Here is a 24,002-nt window from a genome sequence, read left to right as displayed (position 1 = left end):
AAATCAGGTGCTTCGTATAAACTTCACTCTCACTGACGCCTGTCAATCTACGCGATGACTATTCAGGATGCTGCAGAAGAGATTCCTGCACTGGATGAAAAATGCAATTAGATAGTGTTAAAATATCCTGCAACTCCTGAGCCTGATGAGGTGAAGTAGGTATTATTAGTGGAAACTGACATTCAAAAGGTTAAGGATGTGCTGAAGGCTGCATGAGTCACACAGGCAGTACTCAACCTCAGACCTTCTTATTTCAGACCCCCTGCTCTATCCATTGTTCTAAATGTCTTCCTCTGGTGGCAATCTAGTACCCCAGTATTTTTCCACTGAACACCTGAAACTGAACATAAAAGTCTATTGCCAAAGAGCGTCCCTGTTTCTGAAGGAGAAAGAGTGTATGTTTAGATTGCCCTCTGCTGGTACCTAACAAGGATCAGACTTTCATACTTAGGAGCTCAATGAGAGGATCGCCTATCCCCGCCATCTGTGGCACTTACTTTTTGATGCCACCAGCCTCCACACCCCTCCTCCTGCTTCTCCAAACTCTGCTTCCTGCTATAATGGTATTATGCTTTGTTTTGATGTTCTTCCTACCGACTTCCCTCACCATTCCTTTCCCGCCCCATTTGTTTGTTCTTTTTCTCTTGTCTGTGTTTGTTCCCTAAGACTCAGTTCCTTGCTCTGCTTTTCTTTTCTCTACCTTCTCCTCTTCAGAGAACTTCTACATTCTATCCTAAGCTCAGGCAATTTCTATTCTGCTCCCCTGTGGGTTATTACCACCTCCTATTTTTTTTTTAACTGCCTTTAAAACGTCTCCATACATTTGTTTTCAGTCCTGTTGTATTCACCCTAATTCAAGCCCTCTATGCTCCGTACTTAAGGAAACCGCAGTGGCCTTTTAGCTGACCTTCTGGCCTTCAGTCTTCCCTTTCCCAATATACTTGCACAGAGTCACCAGAACTTATGAAAATACTACTTTCATAATGTCATTCTACGAAACAATTCTCTGACTCCTGCCTACAAGATCAAGCTTGCACTTTTCAGCCTTTTACAATCATACTTTATCTATTCAGCTAAATTTTTTTTACTATACTTCTAGTCACATGGCCTTTCTTTCTGCCCCTCATTTCCACCTTCATGTCTTTAATGTGTCTCTACCCTATTCCAGCACTCCCTTTTCCTTCAGAAAACTGCTCATGCTTGTCTTAAGTCTCCTGCTTCATTTTAATCCACTGTGATATCTACCGCCTCTAAATTTCAAAGGCAGCCACAGTATACCCTATATTTATTGTTACTTTAGGAACATACAAAGTCAATGACTGATAAAAACACTGTTGTAGGTATTTAGTAAGAAAGTAAAAATAATAATAGCCTATACTTCTTGAGCTTTTCCTGTGAAGAGATGTCTAAATCCCACATCATAAATTTAGTCCTATGAGCAGGGAACATGTTAATCCCAATTTATACATGAGGGGTAATAAAGTGAAATTAAGTGATCTGGCCAAAGTTACACAGATGGCAAGTGGCAGAACCAGGATTCTTAAAGTTTATAACTTGAAAAATGATCTTTATGCAAAACATACTGTAGAGTCAAGTAAATTATTCTCCAACAATCCTTCCCCAGTGTACTTTTAACGCCAAATTAATAGGCTTTAATTAATGCATTAATTGGCATGTTAATGACATCTTACTCTGTGTTCACTAAGACAGTCTATAGGTTGGAACATATGAAGCTGCTGTTATTGCTGGTTTTGCAGGTGAAAAATGGCTGAATGCTGACAATTTCATTTGGTTCAGCCTGGTGGCTTCCTAGCTTAACTGTTACCAGTACTAAATCCTGAAGCGAAGCTGTCTCGCAGAAGGGGGTGCTGTACATACTGAGAGGCGAGGCGAGGCCGGCGCAGGGAGATGCTCTGGCTGTACTTCCATGGCCGGTTCTTCTGGCGGTTCCGCACCCCGTCCTCCTGGTCCATCATCTGCTCCAGGAGTGTCTGATCGTCTGCGTTCAGAGGGGCCACAGAGATGTCCCGCACAGCACGGAACTCACCACAGTTATTCAGGTGTTCGTTCTCCAGGCGGAAGAAGTTCCACACAAATCGCCTTAGCAAAATGGGGTAGAATGGGCAAATTACTTAAAAAATTTGAACATACTACTACTATCACCCAAGTGATATCTCAATGTCTCAAGTTTCTACTCATAGAAAGAAAAGAAGGAACTAAGGGCTAGAATATTAAAATAAAATAGAAAAAGACGGCATGGTGTGGGGGGGAAGGGGACAAGAATGGAACAGGCAAAGGGAAGGGGCCCATGGAATGCAGTTTCAGAGCACTCATTCCTTTGCTTTATTGAGCAAATATTTACTGAGTCCCGGCAATATGTCAGGAAGAAGCACTGAATGAGACACACAACACCTCTGACTGCATAGGTGTAATTTCTACTGGCAGAGACAGGTAATAAGCAAGTAAACAGCTAACGGTTAAAAGTGCTCTGAAGAAAATAAAACAGGACAAGGGGATGAAGCGCACTTCTCTGAAGAGACGGCCTTTAACAGAAACCTGAGTGATGCAAGGGAGTGAGTTATGTAAAATCGTGAGGAAGAGTGTCCTAGGCAGCGGAAACAGCTAGTACAAAAGGCCCCCAGCTGGAAACAACTTTGGTGTGTTGAAACAACAACAAGAAGGCCAGTGGGGCCAGTAACAGGAGGGTTAAAACAGCAGAAGACGAAGAGGGAGGGGTAGAAATGGGCCTGATCCACAGAGGGCCTTATAAGCCAGAGGAAAGAGTTTCGATTTCAAGTGTGATGGAAAACAAGGAGAGTTCTGAGCTGGTGATTTGTTTTAAAAAGATGATTCTACCTGCTGCAGTAAGAACAGATCAAATGAAGACAAGAACAGCTGAAGGAAGACCAATTAGAGAGGCTGCTGCAGTAATCCAGGACAGAGATGATGGAGACTTAGATTCAGGAGGGGTAACAGAGGTGATGAGAAGCAGACAGACAGGGATGTACGAAGATGGAGCCGACAGGACTTACTGACATGGGAAGTGAGCGGCCTCAGGTTTCTGTTCTCAGTGAATGGTGACACCATTTCCCAAGGATCTAGGTTGTTCCTATTAGGCCAGAGCCATTAGATAAACAAGAGGAAAATTCAGTAGCCAGACAGACATGAGCCTGCAGTTCAAAGGAGAGTCTAGGACTGGCGACAGCATTCGAACAGTATTTCGAGGCATGGGCTTAGGAATAATGTAAGTGGAGGAGAGAAGAGTTAGGAGGACTAAACCCTGGAGCACTCCACCACTTACAATTTGGGAAGAGGAAGAACAAGAACCAGCAGAGGAGTTGAGAAGGAAGAGACAGTGAGACAGAAGAGTGTCGTTTCTGACAAATCAAGTGAAGAAAGTGCTTTGTTGAGAGCTAAAGTAAAATCAGTGCAGCGAACTAAAAACACTGGATTTAGATTAAGAGGATGAAGAGGCAGCCTGGTCTAAGAGCACAGATTCTGGGAGACTTGTAGATTCAAATCATGGCTCCACCACTTACCAGATGTGATAACCTTGGATGATTTATTTAACCTACACTTTATCAGTAAAATGAGACAGTAACAGTACCTACCTCACAAGCGTCGTGAGGATTCAATAAGTTAACACACGTAAAGGGCTCAGAAGTGCCGGGTACACAGCAGGCAACGCATTCGTGTGTGCTGCTGCATTACATTACTTATTATTAACAAAAGGAGTTTAGTTTGAGTATTGGGAGAAAAGACTTGAGGTGAATTAAATAAAGAATGGGGGAGGAGTGAGGGAGCAGAGGCATCAAGCACATCTCTTAGAGTTTTGCTACAAAGGAGAGCAGAAAAATGGGCAGTAGTTGGAGCAAAAAGACTCAAAGGAGGTTTTTGCTTTTGCTTTAAATGGGTGATAGAACATCTTCTACAATTAAGCAAATAATTTTTTAAAAGGAAAAATCAAAAATTAAAGAGTAATTGAGCTCCTTTTTTTTAACGAGAAATTTTTTTTTTTTTTTTTAATTTATAAAGCAGCACACATGAAAGGGAAAGAAATGGGTGAGGGGAGGTGTTGATAGTGACGGAGAATTTCAGGTCCTGGACCCAGACATCAGGGAAAGTGAAGAAGGGAAGGGGGGCTGGTAGTTTGGAGAGATCTCTGATGGCAACAAGGGCACTGTTTCCAGATTCAGTCTTATCTTATCAGGCCATCCTGATAAATGTGCCCATCCTGACTCAGAAGAATGCTACGTATCTGTCTGAAAATTTCTTTATTTCATCTTCATTTGTGACATACTTTCACTGGGCAGAGTTCTAGGTAGGCAGTTATTTTCTTTCAGCACACTGAGGACACCATTTTAAGGACTTCTGGCTTTCACTGATGCTGCTGAGAAGTCATCCCTCAGTCTTATGGCCATTTCTTTGAAAACAATCCTTTCTTTGGGGCTGCTGTTTTTTTTTTTTTTTAAATAAGCATTTTATCTAAAGCACAACATAGATATATAAAAGTGTGTGGATTGTTAAGTGTGCAGTTTGATTAACTATTACAAAGTGATCACTCTGTGTTATTTACTACCCAGAAGCAAGAAATAAAAAATGACCATACACCCAAAGCTGCCTTTATGGCCCCCTTCTATGTTGTCTTCTAGACAGTATATTGATGTACCTTTCATATTTAGCTCTGCAATCCACCTGGAACTGATTTTGTGTACACCATGCAGGAGAAGTTGAGATTAATTTTTTTCCCAAATGGATATTCAGTTGACTCAATTATCATTTACTAAAGAATCTCTTTCTATTCACTGCTGTCTAGCCACCTTGTCATAAATCAGGCAGTGTCAGTGCATGTGTGGATCTGTTTTTGGACTCCCTGTTCTGTTCCAGTGGACGACCTGCCTGTTCTTTCACCAATACCAGACTGCCTTAACTACGGTAGTTATAGAATAGGTTTTGATATCTGAGAGTATAAGCCCTTTAACTTTGTTCTTTTCAGGACAGTCATGGCTGTTCTTGACCCTTACTGTTTCCATATAAATTATAGAACTGGCTTGTCAACTTTCACACACATATTATCTTTCATTAAATTTATTCCTTTAGGTATGTGATATATTTCAATGCTATTCAAAATGGTACATTAAAAAAATTCATTTTCTAGTTGTTTGTGACTTTTTTAGAATATTAATTTATATCAACCTAATATATATTTTATATTTATTTATTTATTTATTTATTTCTTAATCGAGGTACTGGGGATTGAACCCAGAACCTTCTGCATGCTAAGCATTCACTCTACCTCTGGGTTATACCCTCCCCCCCATATCAACCTTATATTCAGGAACACAGCTACATTCATTTTAATAGCTCTTTGTAAATTCTTTTGAATTTTCTGCATATGCAATCATGCCATCAATGAATAGTTATAATTTCTTTCTTTCCAATCCTCATCCTTATCCTCCTTCACTACACTGGCGATACTTGCAGTATGATGTTAAATAAGAAGCAGTGACAGCAGGCATACTTATCTCATTCCTGATCTCAAAGGAGAGCTTACGGTGTTCTACCCTTAAATATGATCTTGTTTATGTTTTTGTAGTCAATGTTTTTCATAAACAGGTATTGACTTTTCTCAATGGCATTTTCTACATATGTTGAGGGTTGTTTTCCCCTTTATTCATTGCTGTCCTAAGTTACACAGATTGATTTTTAAATGTTAAATGATTTCTGAATATTACATCTTACATTACGAGAATGAACATAACTTGATTGTGATGTATTATCCTTTTTATATATTGTTGGGTTCATTAGCTAATATTTTGTTCAGGATTTTTGCAACTTTGTACATGAGACAGATTGGACTTCCTAGGAATGTCCTTGTAGGTTCAGACATCAAAGTTATGCTGGATGCACAAAATGAACCATGAAGTATTCCTTTATTGCCTTGTTTCCCTAGAAGAGTTTTGTGTAAAACTGGTAATATTTCCTCTTCATAAATGTGGAAGAATTCCTTAGGGCTGCAGTTTTCTTTGTGGGAAGGATTTTAAATATGGATTTAATTTCTTTAATAGATATAAGCCTATCAGATTTTTTATTTCTTCTTTACTGGTTTTGGTAAATTGTGCTTTTCAAGGAATTTGTTCATTTCATTAAAAAATTTAAATTTATTGGAACAAAGTTGCTCATAATATTGTCTTACTCTTTTAAAAAACATCCTTAGGATTTTTGATATTTGTAATTTGTGTCTTCTTTCCTTTTTTGCTTGATTAGTACAGTTTAGACATTTAATCAATTTCATTAGTCTTTTAAAAGAACTAAATTTCACTTTTAATTTTCTCTATTATGTGTCTGTTTTCTATTCCATTAATTTCTATTTTTTATATTTCCTTCTACTTTCTTTTGGGCTTGACTTGCTATTTACTTTTCAAAAACTTTCTTGAGCTGTATACTCTTCTAATATATACACTTAAGACTATGTCTCTTTAAGCATGGCTTTAGCTACATTCACGTTTTCTTCTGTCATATTTTCAATTTAATTCTATTCAAAATATTTTAAAATTTCCATTGCAATTTCAACCTCAACTCATGGGCTATTTAGACATGTGCTGCTTAATTTCTAAACATCTGGGAATTTTCAGATATCTTTTTGTGATTTTAATCCTCTGAAACTTGTTAACACCTCCTTTATAGCCCAGCATATGGTTAATTTTGGTAAGTGTTCTACATGAATTTAAAAGTATTTGTATCGAGCAGCTGTTGTGGGCAGTCTGCGACATGTCAAATAGGTCAAGTTGGTTAACTGACTACTTGTTTACTACTAAGAAAAGCATGTTAAAATATTCCTCTAAAATTATAAATTCATCTACTTTTTAGCAATGTCAACTTTTCCTTCACATATTTTCAAGGTATGTTACTAGGTGCATATAAATTTTAACTGGCTATCACAAATGAATCTCAAAGTCTCTAGATTTGGCAAATTTCTTTAGTATAAAACTGGCTTTAGTGTTCTGCTTATCTTGGGGTACCTGCTTTTACTTAGAGTTTGGGCTATCTTGTCAGATCACTGATGTTTCTAGGAAGATTTTAAAAACATTTTATCTGACATTCTCACTGTTTCCACTGAGAAGTTTGGGCTGAATAACTCAGGCTGCTAATTTGCAAAAAATGATTCTCAAAAGATTTTAATTCTAATTTCTGTTCTAAGACTTTTTACCCCCCTATTTCCACTTAATGAATCTTCCAATGAAACCCAATTCTAAAAAAATATTCTAAGCATCAGAAGTTATTTTAACTTTGTAAGAGTTAATCTCTTGGTCCTTCAAGCAGGATTTTCCAAGTCTGAGGCTGATGAGAAGTTTGAGAAAAGTTGGAAAATTCAAGCTTCTCAAGTGTAAGTTTTAGTAAATACTATTTGTAAGTATTGAGCAACTTTTTAGGTAAAAAGAATTTCTGATAAACTTTTGAGTAGTTTGCTTACCGGAAAACCTCAAGGGGAGCAAAGACAGTAGAAATGATGTCCCCAGCATGAGGCAACAAAGTCGTGGAGGTAATTGAGATTTGGATAGTCCAAGCAAAGCGCAGTATCACATCCTCTATGATGGCACAATAATAATAGGCCTGAGGAATAATAAGCAAATTGAGTACACTTACCACCATGTTTCTTGCAAATAAGCACACTTATCACAGTAACAAAAATCACACAGCCCACTGACAAGCACAGGTCCTCTTTAGAGGAAAAACAGTTTTATATTTTAGAAAGATTTCACGAATTTAATTTTTTCCTTAATGGTACAATATTCAAAATAAAGTTTGACTAAATTTTGGTAATCACTTAACAGATAAACTTCATCCCCATAGTGTGTATCAGACTCTCTTCTAGACCCTAGAAATACAATGCTCTGACTAAGATTACATTCTAATATGTATGTGATACAGTGATAACTCAACAGTTAATATTAGAAAAGATTAGATTTATTAACTCTGTAATTTGCACTTTTATTCTCAAATTGCCCTACCCTCCATGTGAAAAAAATTTTGCCTTGCTTTTTGATGTCAGTAAATAAAATTAAGCTTGGATTTCACAAACATAGTTAAATTTAAGGACTGTTCCATTTTCACATGGGGAAGACAGCACTCAAATAATTCTTCCAGGTTACTAGTACCCAGTATTTAAGAGCAGTTTTAGCTACACAAAAGTCTTGAGTACACAAACTGCCAATAGACCAGAACTGTAATTCATGGATTTTCTCACTACTAATCTCTGCATAATTAGCTCTTTAACAATATGCATTTAAAGGCTGTGACATTTTATGGGAACTAGAACTGCTATGTATTAAGCTGTAGCATTGATTTTATTTTAAAAAATTTAACAAAGAAATACCAGTCATGTTAGAGGGCTATTCAACAAAAAAAAACAAACAGCAGTCCCCTTGCACCTCCTAGTCCCATTCTCTAGAGACAAACATTTTCAAAAGTTGTAGCTATTTCTCTCTCCTCCTGTAGTATTTATCCTCCACATTTCTAAATAATGTGTGTATATTGCTTTACCTTGATTATCAATTTTAGACATTATCCACTGCTTATTAGGATTCACTTTATGAAGATTTTAACATACTGACATACCTTCCTGTTTCCTCCCCCATCCATCCAATATAGTGATAATGTAATTTTTGAATAAATTCACATGCCATGAACTCATTACTAGGCCTCTCAGTGAAGAGCTGCAACTTCATGTGTCTCTAAGAGCCAGTCTTAAGCTGATCCACAGTTGACTGATATAGATGCTGATGTTATCAAAAACTGAAAGCCTTTTTGGAGGAATACACTTAACTTGAGGTCAACAGACAGAAAAGTTGGATCTGATTTTCAGGTTCATATAGCTGTGTTCTTAGTTTTTAAATGAAGTGCCACAGGACTCCACAAATAGATTCTTCCCTTTTCAATTAGAATGAATTTTATTCTAATATTTGCCTTTTTAAAATGGAAAGGGATATGGTGATCTCCCAGAACACTTTCTTGTATATTTGAAAGTATAATGTATAAAAAGTATATGCTTTATTTTCTAGGGTCATGAAAATATGTAATAACAAAGAAACTGAAAGATTCTATTAACTAATCTTATTACATAGAAATAAAAATTTAGAACTATTTAAAAGGAGGAATGGATTAATACTTACATAAAGATATAAACAGTTCAGAGCAACCAGCATAATAAGAAATAAATGTATCTCTCAGTAAGGCAAGAACAGTACAAGGAGTAATAAGGCGCATATATTTGGTGAACACAAAAGTCTGTCTTTACTTGGGCGCCTGTCTGCTGACTTGTGCTTACTATTACTGATTGTCTTTTCAAATGAGACATAAAGATATGTCTAGTATCTTGGTCATATATTCTAAATTTGTACATTGGGATTATTGTTATAGCTTGTTAAAAAAAATCACTGTCGAAGTAAGCCAGAAAGAGAAAGAAAAATACTGTATGATATCACTTATATGTGGAATCTTAAAAAAAAAAAAAGACACAAATGAACTTATTTACAAAACAGAAACCGACTCACAGACATACAGAACAAACTTATGGTTAGCAGGGGGTATAGGGGATAGAGGATAGGAAGAGATAAATTGGGAGTTCGAGATTGGCAGATACTAACTATTATATATAAAATAGATAAACAAGCTTATACTGTATAGCACAGGGAACTATATTCAATATCTTATAGTGACCTATAATGAAAAAGAATATGAAAATGAATATATGTATGTATATGTATGACTGAAACATTATGCTGTACACCAGAAATGATACAACATTGTAAACTGACTATACTTCAGTAAAAAAGAATGCAAAACAAAAAAAACCACTCACTGTCACTGAATATCCCCTTTTCTGCCTTCAACTGTCTATATGAAGTTATCCTAAAGTAACTCCATTCTTCGTATCCACTCTCCTATCATTTAACTTCAGTCCTCACGCTTGAAAACAGCTTTCCCTACTCACCAATAAACTATTACACATTCATATACTTTTCAAAGTACAATTTGAGGTACCAGTGACATTTTTCTGTAGTATAAAATATTAGTGACCCAAGCTACACGCCCCTCTGCATCACAGAATCTGAGGACTGGGGAAGGACCAAGGGACAATCTAGTACAACACCCGACCTTCTGGACGAGAATACACTGCAATCTGGTTCCCTAAAGTTACAGAGCTAGTTAGTAAGAGCTGGGATTAGAACTCACTTACAAGGATTCCTAGCTCATTTGCTCAATTTCTTTCAATCTCTGAGTAGATACTCTTGACCTTTTGACTAATTCAGCCTCTCTCAACCTTTTATTCATATACAGATAAGATGCTAAAATAATTTCTAAGTAATTATCTATGTATTTCTGGATTAAATTGGAACTTTAACAAAACTGGTTGAAACAGATGAAAGGAGACGCCTTCTTGATGCAGTCAAGCACAGGCAGCACTCCCCTTTCCCTCGTGCTTTCACAGCACTGCTCACTCATTCCTTCCACAGACAGTAAGTCTACTGTCTGCCAGGAACCATGCTGGGCAGTGAAGGACACAGATACCTAAACAGGTAATTACAATACAATATGACAACTGTCATAGCAGAAATCTGTATAAGGTAAAATGGGATTAGGATGAAAGACTTCTTAGAGCAAGTAGCACTTAAACTGACTTTTAAAAAGAAGGAAAAAGAGTTTGCAAGGCAAACAAAGGTGAAAGAGGGCATTTGAGACACGTTCAAAAATAAATCATAAATGGTAGGAAGCTATTTATTCCTCTCTTCTAGTCTTTATCTTGTATTGTAATCTGCTTACTTATCTGTTTAGAATATAGATTATGGTCTCTTTGAGAACTAGAATTTTATTTTGTTTTTATTTCCTATAATGCTCAGCATACAGTAAACATCTGATACATTTTTAAAATTTAAATTTAATTTAGTTTTTTTGGGGGGAGTAGGTAATTAGGATTGTTTGTTTATTTATTTCTTTAAATGGAGATACTAGGGATTGAATCCAGGATCTTGTGCCTGCAGAGCACGCATTCTACCACTGAGCTAGACCCTCCCCGCAATCGGATACATTTTTGATGACTTGAATAGATTAGTATTTTCTGGTGATTATTTTCTCTAATTATATTAGGTTGGGACTGGGTACATGTTATAACAGGTACACCTGAGGTTTTTTTTTTTTTTTAAATAAACACAAGCACTCTTTGTACATACTTTTTGGGGGTATACAATTTCTTCCCGGAGGAAGGTGTTTTCTCCTGCATTCTTATCAAAAAGACCCCAGTCCATCTTCAGATCCCAGATGAGGGTGTAACAGGAACTGATGATACAAAAGACGATCCACAGGTAAAAGAACACTATGGTGTCTGAGTGACCGCGTTCTGAAGAAAGAAAGGGGAAAGGGAAAAGAGAAAGTTACTAGATTCAAGCAAAATTCTTTATTAAATGAAACTACTTAACAGATTTTTCTCCAATTCCACAAAGGAAGTAAGATAAAATAAAATAAAGTCCAAAGTAACCATCAAACATCTATCAAATACATAAAATTCGTACAAATGTATATTTAGAGTTTGGAGGCTCTATGCTAAAAACATAAGATTTCAAATAATTGTGATGGAAGTTTTGAATATTACAAAAGATGTCATTTTAATTTTTGCCATCAGGTGGCAGCTTAGGGTCAAAGATGAAAAAAATTTACGAAACACCACTAACATGGAATGTGCTGCATTTGCTTCAGGAAATTCTTGGATTGTTTTTAATTTAGAACAACATTTCCTTCATTTACTTAGATCTTATCAATACTTACTGTGAAAGCAATCAGATAATTTTAATTCTAGATAAAACGCCAGAAAGCAAAAGATTGATGAAGAATGTAACCTTAAGATTATATATAAAAGCAAACTTCTCTCAAATCACAAAGCAAAGCTTGATATTTTTGCTTCTTTTGAAGGTTGTTTAATGATACAAAGGCCTAATTTGACTTTACGGTGAGAACACTATAATGTAACTTTGGGCTTCATGCTGAGAACACTATAAAGTGCACTAAATCAGAATCATAAAAATAATTTGCAAAGGTAGTTATACAACTTAGTCTCTCACTCTCAAGTGCTTTGTATATTCTCTAATGAAACTCTTCTTTGATAAGTTTGAAAGTCATCATGATGTTATTTGTGTTCTCTGGGTGTAGGATATAGGTATGTAACTACTAATATGGTCCTCAATTATTCGGAAAAAAAAGTACACAATCATCTAATTCAAGAAAAGTTTAAATTTTGGTTAGTTTCCCAAAGGCTTAGAAAGTAAAGGATGTATTATCCATAATCTTTCCTATTAAAATAAGTAAGTACTCATTAATCATTTTTAGATATTAAAGTATTAAGTAAGGCACCCTTTAGATTATTTATATTATAATCTAGTAAGTTGAAACAGTCACTTGTTATTGATGATAAATTTGAGCTCAAAATAAAGCATAAGCAAAATACTATGAGAATATCAAGAAGAATGGGAATGTTTCCAACAGGAGGAATTAAGAGGAAGCAGTATTTGAGTTATTTCTAGGAGGATAAATAAACAGTGTTGTAAAAATCACGCAGACGAGACAAGGCTATTCAAGGCTAGAAGAAGATAATGGAAAGGCATGAGGGTGGCAAAGTGCAAGGTATGTCTGAGAAGCTGCAAGTAATTTAAATCTAGTGTGGGTGAGACACCGGGGCTGTGAGGGAATGGGTATGATTTGAAATGAGGCTGGAAAAGACATACTGGGTCTGCCTGTGGAATGCCATCTTGGTCCTTAGGATTAGATCTGTATTTCAGAAAAATAACTGGTTGACAGGTTGCTTTCATCAGAATTACTTAGTTGGTTAAAAAAATACAGATATCTCAGAGCTCCAGTGTTAAGAGTGTGTACCAGCTTATGAGCCGATTGTTAAATTTTCAAAAACTTTGCAAACTGGTTGCTAAACACAGTCATTATTAAAAATTAAGTTACATGAACTTATAATTAGCTATATTAAAAACAAAGGTAATAAAAATTCAAAATTCATCACTTCCTAATTATTTTACTAAGTTTTGCTATTATTATACTCTTTTAGGTTGTATATGTTTATTGTATCTATATGATGGAAACACCATACATCTTTTTCTAGCAGTTCCGTGTTAATCATCTTAGTAGCTTGAAATTGGCTATGTTGGCAGTCTGTATTTACACCACGGAAATGAGCAAACACTGCAAACCAGTGCCCTCATCCCCACTTCCACCTGAGACTGGTTTTTAAACATATACTAGCACACCACTGTTTAGCTTCTCCTCCTGGGAAGTCAGTGGTAGGGAACAGAAACAGGAGTTTTTTAAATGGGCCACAACTGATTCTAATGAACAGTCAAGCTTGGATATAAACACATTTTCAGGTTTAAGCTATTTCTACAAAAACTGTTCTCTGTTGAAAGCAAACTGGGCTAATATTTATACTATAACATTGTGCCATATGATTCACCAATTTAAAAGGCCTAACAAAATATTTACTTGTTATCCAAGTTTAGTTAGATGTGTTCTCACATACCTGTTCACGTCTTTCTATAGACAGATACAGACTCTAGCTGAGTAGTACTGTTCAGTAATTAGCATCACGGTTGTAGTAAAAAAAAAAAATCCTGTAACTCATCTATTAAGGTTTGCAAAGAAAGCAAATTCAGCAACTTAATAAAATTCACTTTTCTATTTTCAAAACAAGATCAACACAAAGAAATAAAGACAAGCAACTCAACTGTAAATTATATTTGCAATTCTTTTTTTAACTAAATGCTCACTATGTGCCAGATGCTTTAAATACATTATCTCATTTAGTTTTTGTAACAATGAGCCATCATCTTGTTTGCTAGTAAAAGAAGTAAAATGAGAATAAAGTCATAGTCACATTTAACAAGAGGTCAGGAAAAATGAGTATTTCTCAAGTGAGTGTAGGTAAGTAATATCAAGTATTATTACTGAAAGTTAATTTCTTTCCTAATTACTGAAGAAATCATTGTGTTCAAATTATTATATAAAAGGAAGCTGTGGGGGGGGGGAGTTAAAAAAAAGGAATTAATAAAAATAAAAATAGTGTGCTAATTTTCTTTTATTTCTTCTAGATTTTAAACACAAGTCCTATCCTTAGAGTGTAATTCTTAAAATGGTACAATGGATCAAGTGCCTTCCTCCTTTCTAAGCCCATATTACTTCTATGAAATTTCTATGAAACATACACAAAACCTTACTGGCTTTAAAAAAACAAATACTTTAACAGAATACTTTGGAATAAGTAATTTTTATCTTATGGACTTCAAATAATGATTAACATGCACCTGGTCTACATATGCTACATTCTGTTTTTTCTTTTAACTATTCCCCTTATTTGATCTCTCCCATCTGCCAAATGAGGAGTGCTTCTTCCTGAAATCATCTGCCTTCATTGGTATTCAGGGGATGTGCTGGGAAGATATTATCACCTTAGGCAAGCAATTACATCTAATTCTCTCTTGGCTACCTCTGGTAGCCCACTTTAGTAATGTTCAGAATCACAGAAAATCAAGTCATTGCTATTCTACCCTAAGCTTCTATTACACAACCTGCCATCTTAGAAGCATACTTAATACCAGACATATGTATGGTAATGGCATCGGCTAAATCTAAAACAAATAAAAAAAAGCTTCTTAGAGTTTTGTGCCCATAGACATCAGAGGAAGGATTAAAGCAAAATAGTATGTTGGGAAAAGTGCTAAGAGAGAAACCAGAAAAAAGACATACGGGCATCATCCTGAACTATATTTCAGGTAGGATATTTTAAAAATGAAAAAAGTGGCACCGTGTGAAGAGAAAATGAATAGTCTTCCTTCAGCCAAAACCATTCTACTCTGGTAACAGCTTACTAGTTTTTAATCTGAAATTAAATAAGGAAACAAATGAAAATAGACTGGGGACACTGTTTCAAAGCCCAAACCTATATAAGTAAGCTGAGTTATGAATGAGCTTGACATCGCAAAAACCTAAACAGCCAAAAAAAAAAAAAAAAAAAACCCCGTAAAAATTAAACTAAATTATGAGATTAATATGGTTCTCTGAAAATTAATGAATATAGATACTTCCCTGATCTTTAGTGTATCTGTTACTATGTGAGGTCACATGTACTACACCTCCTCAGGTTATTATCAATTTATCATAGGGCATGCAAGACAGACATTTTTACTCCCATTTTACAGTTAAGGAAGCCGGAGTTCAGAGAGAGAGTCAAGTCAAGGTAACTGGATTTGAAGTTAGAAGATCTCGGTTTGAATCCAGACTTTGACTCTTTTCCAACTCTCTGATTATAGAAAATTCATAATCTTAAAGTGATTGAGACAAAAATGGAAATCATTAGGCCCACCTGAGGATAAGTGAGGAAACTAGTAATAGGAATCTTATCCAAGGAACTTTTTCTGTACTAGACAGAACTGTATCTCTAAGTCCATCACAGCTCAAAAAACAGGTCCATGAAACTATTAAGTAACATTAAAAACATTTCTAAGGTATGTGGAAAACAGAATTTAAAAACTATACATATATTATTATTTCATACTGTATATAACATGTTTACAGAAAAAGACAGGGGTAGCTAACCCTTATGAAGAAAGATCATTAAAGGATTCACTTTAACTTTCTGTATTTCTGTATTAGTTAAATTTTATTTTTACAGTGATACATACATATCCATGTTTTACCTGTATAATTAAAACAAAGGAAGAATGTGGGCTAAGCAAAACATGCTTAGGGTGAGAATGCTAAGCATTATGCTATTAGGGTGAGAATATTTTATAAATAATTTAAACAAGTGTTTAATGTTGGTTATTGTTTTTATAATTAAAAAGTACACAGGAACTCATTTATTTATTCAACAAATGTTTACCGAGTGTCTACTACTATAAGCTACAATACTAAAACACTACTATTTATTATATAGTTAAAATACTTAAGATTAGTTCCAAAGAAAAATCTGTTTACTTCTACATTCAATAAACATATGCTGAACGTCTGCTGGGTAACCAGGTATATTTTAGAGAATGGGGATGTACTGATGAATTATTAAGGGCTAAGTGGAGAGAGACAAAATAGACAAAACCACAGTGTGTAAGTGCAATTGTAGAACTGTGCACAGAGGAGGAATCAATACGCCAGGTCTTCAGGATGGGGAATAGCCTCGAAAGGCTTCCTGGAGGAAGCTTGAGCTGTCTCTTGAAAGTTAACGGTCTTGAGTTCACCAGGTTTGTGAGGCAGAAAGAGCCATGTCAAAGAGCAGAAACTATTCATTCAACAAATGAACCCCTACTATATGCCAGATATCATTCTATGTACCATGTGCACAGTAAGTGAATCTTATTCACCAATTGGCAAATTTCTTACCCCAATGAAGCTTACTACTTAGTTGGGGTAAACAATTATCAGATATACAAATAAACAAGATGACATCAGACAGTGAAGAGTGCCATGAAGAAAACAGAACACGGTGACATGACTGAGACTGGCGGAATTCCTTCAGAGAGTGTTCAGGCAGAAAAGGTCTCTAAGCTGACACCCGAGTAATGAGAAGGAGCCAGCTACATGCAAGGCTGGAGGAAGAGTTACACATACAACATTACATTTTCTAGTAACCATATTTTAGAAGGTAAAAAGAAACAGGTAAAATTAATCTAAATATATTTTATTTACTCTAATATATCTAAAATGTTATTTTAATATATAATCATAATATAAAACATAAAATTATTAAGGAGATCTTTTACACTTTTTTTAATACTAAGTCTTCAAAATCCAGTTTGTATTTTACACTTGCAGCATATGTCAATTCAGACAGGGCACATTTCAAGGGCTCAACAGCTACATGCAGCTAGTAGCTGCATTACTGAACAGTGCAATGCTAGATATTGCAGAGGAGATGAGTTTGAGGAGTGAGATTGGAAGTGGTGTACTAATGAAAAGCCTCTTGTAGTAGCCCAGTGAGAAATGACGAGGCCTAGAGCTGAGTGCAGATATAAGGTATAGGGAGGTCAGACAAACACCGAGAAGTATTTAGGGACTAAAATTGTCAGGTACTGGTGAACTGTGAAATGAGATAAAGGGTAGAGTCAAGGATCACTCCTAGTTGTTAACCTGGGTGACTGGGTGGGACAGTGTCATGAACTGAGATAGAGAAGACTAGGGTCGAGGGGAACAACGCTGAAGAAACTTTGGGGGAGAAAACTTTAGATTTGGAATGTTGACTCTGAGGTACACCTAAGAGACATCAAGGTGGAAGATGGCCAGAAAACAACTGGAAATAAAAATAAGACACTTGAGATACAGATTTGGGAGTCATATACATATAGACAGTGGTTGACATCATTTAGGAACATCCAAAATAATACAAGCCCCTTCTAAGGAAATGGCAATGATATAATCAGAAACAGAAGTTTTCTGTCTACACTGCTTTTGACTAAACTTGGTTGAGTTTCTTCTCCCTGTGTTTCTTTACACCAAAGAGCCAAAGAGATGAGCGTTCTCTCAAATCTTACAGACCTTCTCTTTAACTCTTTCAAAGTATAAATTCTAATTCGGTATTTGTAAACATTTCAAGATTTGTAAATATGTTTAAATTACGGTATAAAGTCATTGTGACTATCAGAATAGAGACAGTGCGAGAAGGCAGACGACTGTTTTGAGATACAGGAATGAGAAAAAGAAATGGATTAGACCAGATGGCTTACTGAGACAAGGAAGATCTTTTTAGGGTGAGAGACTGTTGAATATGTATATAGGTGGAAAGCAATGAGCCAGTAATGATGAAGAGATTGAAGATTTAGGAAAGAAAAGGGGTGACCGCCAGAGCAAGATCCCGAAAGAGAAAGGAGGAAAGGAGGCCAGAGCACTTAGATGGGAAAACTTGTTCCCAAGTCTGGGAAAAATATGGTGAGAATATGTTTGGATTAAACAAGTATGTACAAAGGGAGAAGATAGCTGAAGGAAAACGCATCCTGACAGGTTCAGTTTTTCAAGGCAGTAAGAGACGAAGGTAGTCTGTACAAGTAAAGAGGGAAAGACTGAGTTGGGGACTTGAGGAAAGCAGTGAGAGTTATCATGAAAACTCCTTCCAAGTTAACATTTCTGAGATGACTAAAGCTTTAATAATAAAAGTTAGCAAAGGATAAAATAACACATGAAAGTTTAAAAAGAAGTTAATCTCTCCTTCCTATGATATTCTTTTTGTTTGTGCTTATATTCTTTTATTATGGTATCAACATACTTTTTTCTTTCTTATAAGACTGTACCTTACCTAGCATTTAAGAAACAATTTAACTTCACAAAGGAGTGAACTGTGTATGTATTTGTATTTTCAATTAAATTGTAATGTCTTTTAGGGAAAGGTCTCGTGTCAGTACTTTTCCAGGGCCTACGCACTGCACTCCACATGGTAGAAACTCAGTATTTGTCAAACTGAATTGAAGGCAAGAACTGTGTTTTACACATTTAAAAATTTTCTGCATAATGCCTTACCTTCCAACAAATATCTGGGGAAGGCAACATGGTTCCTGGCAGCCTACACATACAATGTGTCCCTGAAAACTTGTATAAAACTGAATATGAAAAAGTCGAGTAACAGATGTACATGCTATATAAGGATTTTGTTTCCTGAGAGCTAAAAATAAGAAAATAAAACCCCTTATTATATCTTCCTTGTCTTTTAGACACTATAATGACATTATTCCCAACATTTTACAGACATTCTTCATTTTTATCCTATACAACAGAACACAGCTAATCTCTTCAAATCCTTAGTGTTGGCACTGATGCTTAAAAGTTGCTGCTTTCAAGATACATGCACCCCAATGTTCATAGCAGCACTATTCACAATAGCCAAGACATGGAAACAGCCTAAATGTCCATCAATAGATGACTGGATAAAGAAGATGTGGTATATTTATACAATGGAATACTATTCAGCCATAAAAACCGACAACATAATGCCATTTGCAGCAACATGGATGGATCTGGAGATTGTCATTCTAAGCGAAGTAAGCCAGAAAGAGAAAGAAAAATACCATGATACCACGCATAGGTGGAATCTAAAAAAAAAAAAGAAAAGAAAAGAAAAGAAAAGAAAAGAAAAGAAAAGAAAAGAAAAGAAAAAAAGAAGATACTAATAAACTTATCTACAAGATGGAAACAGATTCACATAGTAAACAAACTTATGGCTACTGGTGGGAAAGGGAGTGGGAAGGGATAAACCGGGAGTTTGAGATTTGCAAATACTAACTACTATATATAGAATAGATAAAAAAACAAATTTCTTCTGTATAGCACAGGGAACTACATGCAATATCTTATAGTAACCTATAATGAAAAAGAATATGAAAACAAATATACGTATGTATATGTATGACTGAAACGTTATGCTGTACGCCAGAAAGACAAATTGTAACTGACTATACTTCAATTTTTAAAAATAATAAAAATAAAAGTTGCTGCTTTCAGCATGCCTAATGATTTCCATCTTTGTTTTAGTTGTATTAAATTTGAGACATTTCTTTTTAGTGATGAAGTGTGCTATCATTTATAATTTCCACTCATTTTAATAAAAATGTACAAAATACAACAAAATACTCAGTCATACAAATGCACTAGTATTTGTGAGAAATACGGTGTTGCTGCCGAAGCTGCTGGCTGGCAGATAGTGCTACCAAGTAAAAGCAGGAAATGTTTCAAATCCAAAGGTTAATTAAGGTGTGTGTATGTATCTGCTAAATCTCGTAACATACGTCCAGCTTTCAACTGAAAATCAGTAGTCATACCAAGAACTAGAAGATCTCAAATTGAATGAAAAAAAGTCAATCAGTAGATGCCAAAAAGAGATGACACAGTTGTTGGAACTATTTGATGAACATTTTAAAGAAGCCATGATAAAAATGCTTTAAGTCAAGCCACCAAGAAGATGTAGCAATTCTGTCTGCATCAAACAACCAGAGTAGTAAATTACATAAAGCAAAAACTGATAGAATGAAAGGAAAAACAGACAAATCCACAATTATAGTTGGGAGATTTCAACTCTCCTCCTCCAACAATTAATGGAACAAGTAGACAGAAAATAAGTGAGGATACAGAACTCAACAACATCAACCAATAGGACCTAAAAAACATTCCACCCCATAACAGCAGAACAAACACTCTTTTCAAGTGCCCAATAAATACATACCAAGATAGGCCATAAAAATCAACAGAAAAATCTTCAGACACTTGGAAACTAAACAACATACTGCTAAATAATTCTTGGGTCAAAAACAAAATCTCAAGGGAAATTTTTAAAATACATTAAAGTAAATGAAAATATAACATACCAAAATTTGTGGGGCAGCTAAAGCACTACTGAGAGGAAAATGCACAGCACTATACATATAATTATACAGACAACTGCATACATTAGAAAGGAAAAATAGTCCCAAATCAATAATCTAAGGACCCATCTCAAGAACCTAGAAAAGGAAAAGCAAAATAAATCAAAAGCAAGCAGAAAGGAAATAATAAAGCAGAGAAATCAGTGAAATTAAAAGGAAAACAGAGAGAAAAATCAATGATACAAAAAGCTGGTTCCTTGAAAAGATCAAGAAAATGACAAACCTCTAGTATAGCTGATAGAGAGAGAAGACACAAATTACCAGCATGAGGAATGAAAGGGGATATCACCACCAACTCTGAGAACATCAAATGGACAATAAGGGAATACTATAAATAACTCTAAAATTTTGACAACTAAGAAGAAATGGACCAAATTATTCAAAAAAACGAAGACTATCACAACTCACCCAATATGAAATATATAATTTAAATAGTCTTGATAACTACTAAGGAAGTTAAATTTGCAATTTAAAAGCTACCCGAAAATAGATCTCCAGGCCAAGATGGTTTCAATGGAGAATTCTACTAAAATTTTAAAGGAATTTTCTACAAATTAGGAGAAGAGACAAAGCTTCCCAATTTATTTTATGAAATTAGTTTTACACCTATACCAAAGCCAAAGACAGAACACAAAAAGAAAAGTACAGAGCACTATCCCTTATGAACACAGACGTAAAAATTCTTAACAAAATATTAGCAAACAGAATTCAGCAACATATTTGGAGAATTATACATCATGTTCCAAAGATGCTACACTGTTTCAATATTCATAAAACAGTAATGTAATTCACCAAGAATGGGCTAAAACTCAGAAGAAAAGTGACAGGATCATATCAAAAGATCTAGGCAAAGCATCTGAAAAAAAATTCAACACATATTCATGATTTAAAAAATAAACTCTTGGAAAAACAGGAATAGAGAGGAACTTCAACTTGATAAAGCTTCCTCAACCAAAACTCTATAGCATTAGTTGAGGAAATTTTACTTATTATACTCAATGGTAAAAAACTGAATGCTTTCCCCCTAAGATTAGAAACAAAGCAAGGCTCTTACCATCCTCATCCAACACAGTAGTGGAAACTCAAGCCAGTGCAATAAGGTAAAGAAAAAAAAAAAAAAAAGGAAGCAAAAGGCATAGAGATTGGAAAGGAAGAAATAAAACTGCCCCTTTGTGCAAATGACACGATTGCTTATGTGGGTAATTCCAAGGAATATACAAAAAAAAAGCACAAAAAACCCTCTTTGGATGAATGAATTCAGCATGGTCACAGGGTAAGATAAATATACAAAAATCAACTGTATTTTTATGTACTAGCAATGAACACATGGACACCAAAATTAAACAATATGATCCTCTACAATCACTGAAAAAAAAAGTAGAAGACTTATACACTGACATATTGGAAAAGGCAAAACTATAGAGATAGTAAAAAGATCAGTGGTTGCTCTGGGGGAAGGAGAGGAATGAACAGATGTAGCACAGGAGATTTTTTAGGATAATGAAACTATCCTATATGAAACTGTAATGGTGGATACATGTCATTATGCATTTGTCAAAACTCATAGAACTGTACAATACAAAGAGGGAATCTTAATGTGAACTTTGGATTACAGTTAATAATACTCTATTTACATTGGTTCATTGATTGCAACAAATGTACCACACGAATGCAAGATGTTAATAATAGGCAAAACTGTGAGAGTGGGGGCATGATGGAGGCGAGGCAGGTATATGGTGCTTATTCTGTAAATCTAGAACTGTATTAAAAAATCAAGTCCACTGATCGTTAAATATTATCCAACAAAGGGCTAGTATCCAATATGTATGAAGAACTCTAAAAACTCAACAATAAAAAACCAAAAAATCCAATTAGAAAATGGACAAAAGAAACAAATAGGCATACAGGATATATAGACAGCAAACAGGCATATGAAAAGACATTCAGCAGAATTAAAGCCACAATGAGATATCGTTACACATGTAAAATAATAGCTGAAATAAGAGTGACATTGTCATATGCTGGTGAGGATGCAGAGAAACTAGATCACTCATACTTGGCTGATGAGAATATAAAATGGTACAGCTACTCGGAAAACAGTTTGGCAATTTGTAAAAAAAACTAAACATACAGCTACCATACTACTAGCAATCAAAATCTTGGGCATTTATTACAGAGAAATGATGATTTATGTTCACCAAAAACCTGTACATGCATGTTTACAGCAGCTATATTCACAATAGCCTGAAATTGGAAACAACACAAATATCATTCAATGGGTGAATGGTTAAACTATGGTATATCCATACTACGGAATACTACTCAACAATAAAAAGGAACAAACTATTGATTCTTTCAACAACTTGGATGAATCTCCAGGAAATTATGCTGAGTGAAAAAAAAAAGGCTGATCTCAAAAGGTTACAGGACTATATGATTCCATTTATACAACACCCTTGAAACAAGAAAATGATTAAATGGAGAACATATTTAGTACTAGTGGTTGCCAGGGGTTAGGGATAAAGTAGGATCTGGAAGGAAGAGGGTGTGAATATAAAAAGGCAACATGAGGGATCCTTGTGGTGATAGATTTGTTCTGTATCTTGACTGTATTAATGTCAATACCCTGGCTGTGACACTATACTATACTTCTGTAATATGTTACCACTGGAGAAACTGTGTGAAGGGTATATGGGATCTCTGTATTATCTCTAACAACTGTATGTGAGGAAAAAAAGTTTAATTAAAAAAATTTGGCTCTTCCTCAAAATCCTTACTGAGTTAACCACTGCCTCTTTTGAACCACCTCAGTACCCTACACAATACCGATAATACAGTATTATTACAGTTTTCATGTTCTATTTTGTCATTCTCCCTTACTAAACTGTGGGCTCCAAGAAGATGTCTTAAAGGCAAGATATGTTGTGTTTATCTGTTCATACCTAGCATCTAGCACAGTCTGACACACTGTACGTGTTTTGTAAAAATGTTTGTCGAATAAAATAGATGTGATAGATGTAATCAAGAAGGCAATTCAATTACTAAATTGTATTTATATACAATTTACTATTTGTATACTTATTTACTGACTCTTCAATAACAAATGATCTCTTCAGTGATTTTATTAAAGACTGACTTCAGTCTCTCCTCACTCCTTTTGTATTATAACTAAATAACAATAATTCTGGAATGGATAAAATTGCGTGTTTCTGTCTTTCCTGCAAAGAGACAGTTTCATTTATTCAACTAAATGGAGTGCTATTGACTACAATCAGTTTCCAAAGAAATATAAAGGTCCTAAAAGTTTTTGATACTGTCTCAAGTGCTTCTATTATGAAGCTGTAAAAAAGCTTCAGGTATTACATTCACATGGATAGCAACATTTTTCTTAATTGAGCTGAAAAAAATTAAGTCATAAACACAAACTGAAATTATGGCCAATTAAAAATGGAAATGAGATACTGTAAAAGACTTAAGCAGTCATAATAGCAGGATACAGTAATAACTGAATAAAAAATAAATACAGATCACAAAAATGAAATATAGAAATAT

At 35.1% G+C, this 24,002-nt stretch overlaps 1 protein-coding gene across 1 annotated transcript in view; it reads right to left on the bottom strand.

The window, feature by feature from the left end:
- The window catches only part of XPR1 (xenotropic and polytropic retrovirus receptor 1), a 164,248-nt gene that overhangs the window by 6,479 nt on the left and 133,767 nt on the right, over positions 1-24,002 (bottom strand). Inside the window, exons 12-14 of the mRNA XM_031435657.2 lie at positions 11,232-11,398; positions 7,475-7,614; positions 1,879-2,100 (exon numbers count right to left, since the gene is read on the bottom strand). Coding sequence (XP_031291517.1) covers positions 1,879-2,100; positions 7,475-7,614; positions 11,232-11,398 — 529 coding nt within the window. The remainder of the gene's footprint in view (positions 1-1,878; positions 2,101-7,474; positions 7,615-11,231; positions 11,399-24,002) is intronic.

Source organism: Camelus dromedarius, chromosome 23, assembly GCF_036321535.1.
Source record: "Camelus dromedarius isolate mCamDro1 chromosome 23, mCamDro1.pat, whole genome shotgun sequence".
NCBI classification, from domain to species: Eukaryota; Metazoa; Chordata; class Mammalia; order Artiodactyla; family Camelidae; genus Camelus; species Camelus dromedarius.
The sequence above is the reverse complement of the archived record's forward strand: the minus strand, read 5'-3'. Positions and strand labels throughout refer to the sequence as shown.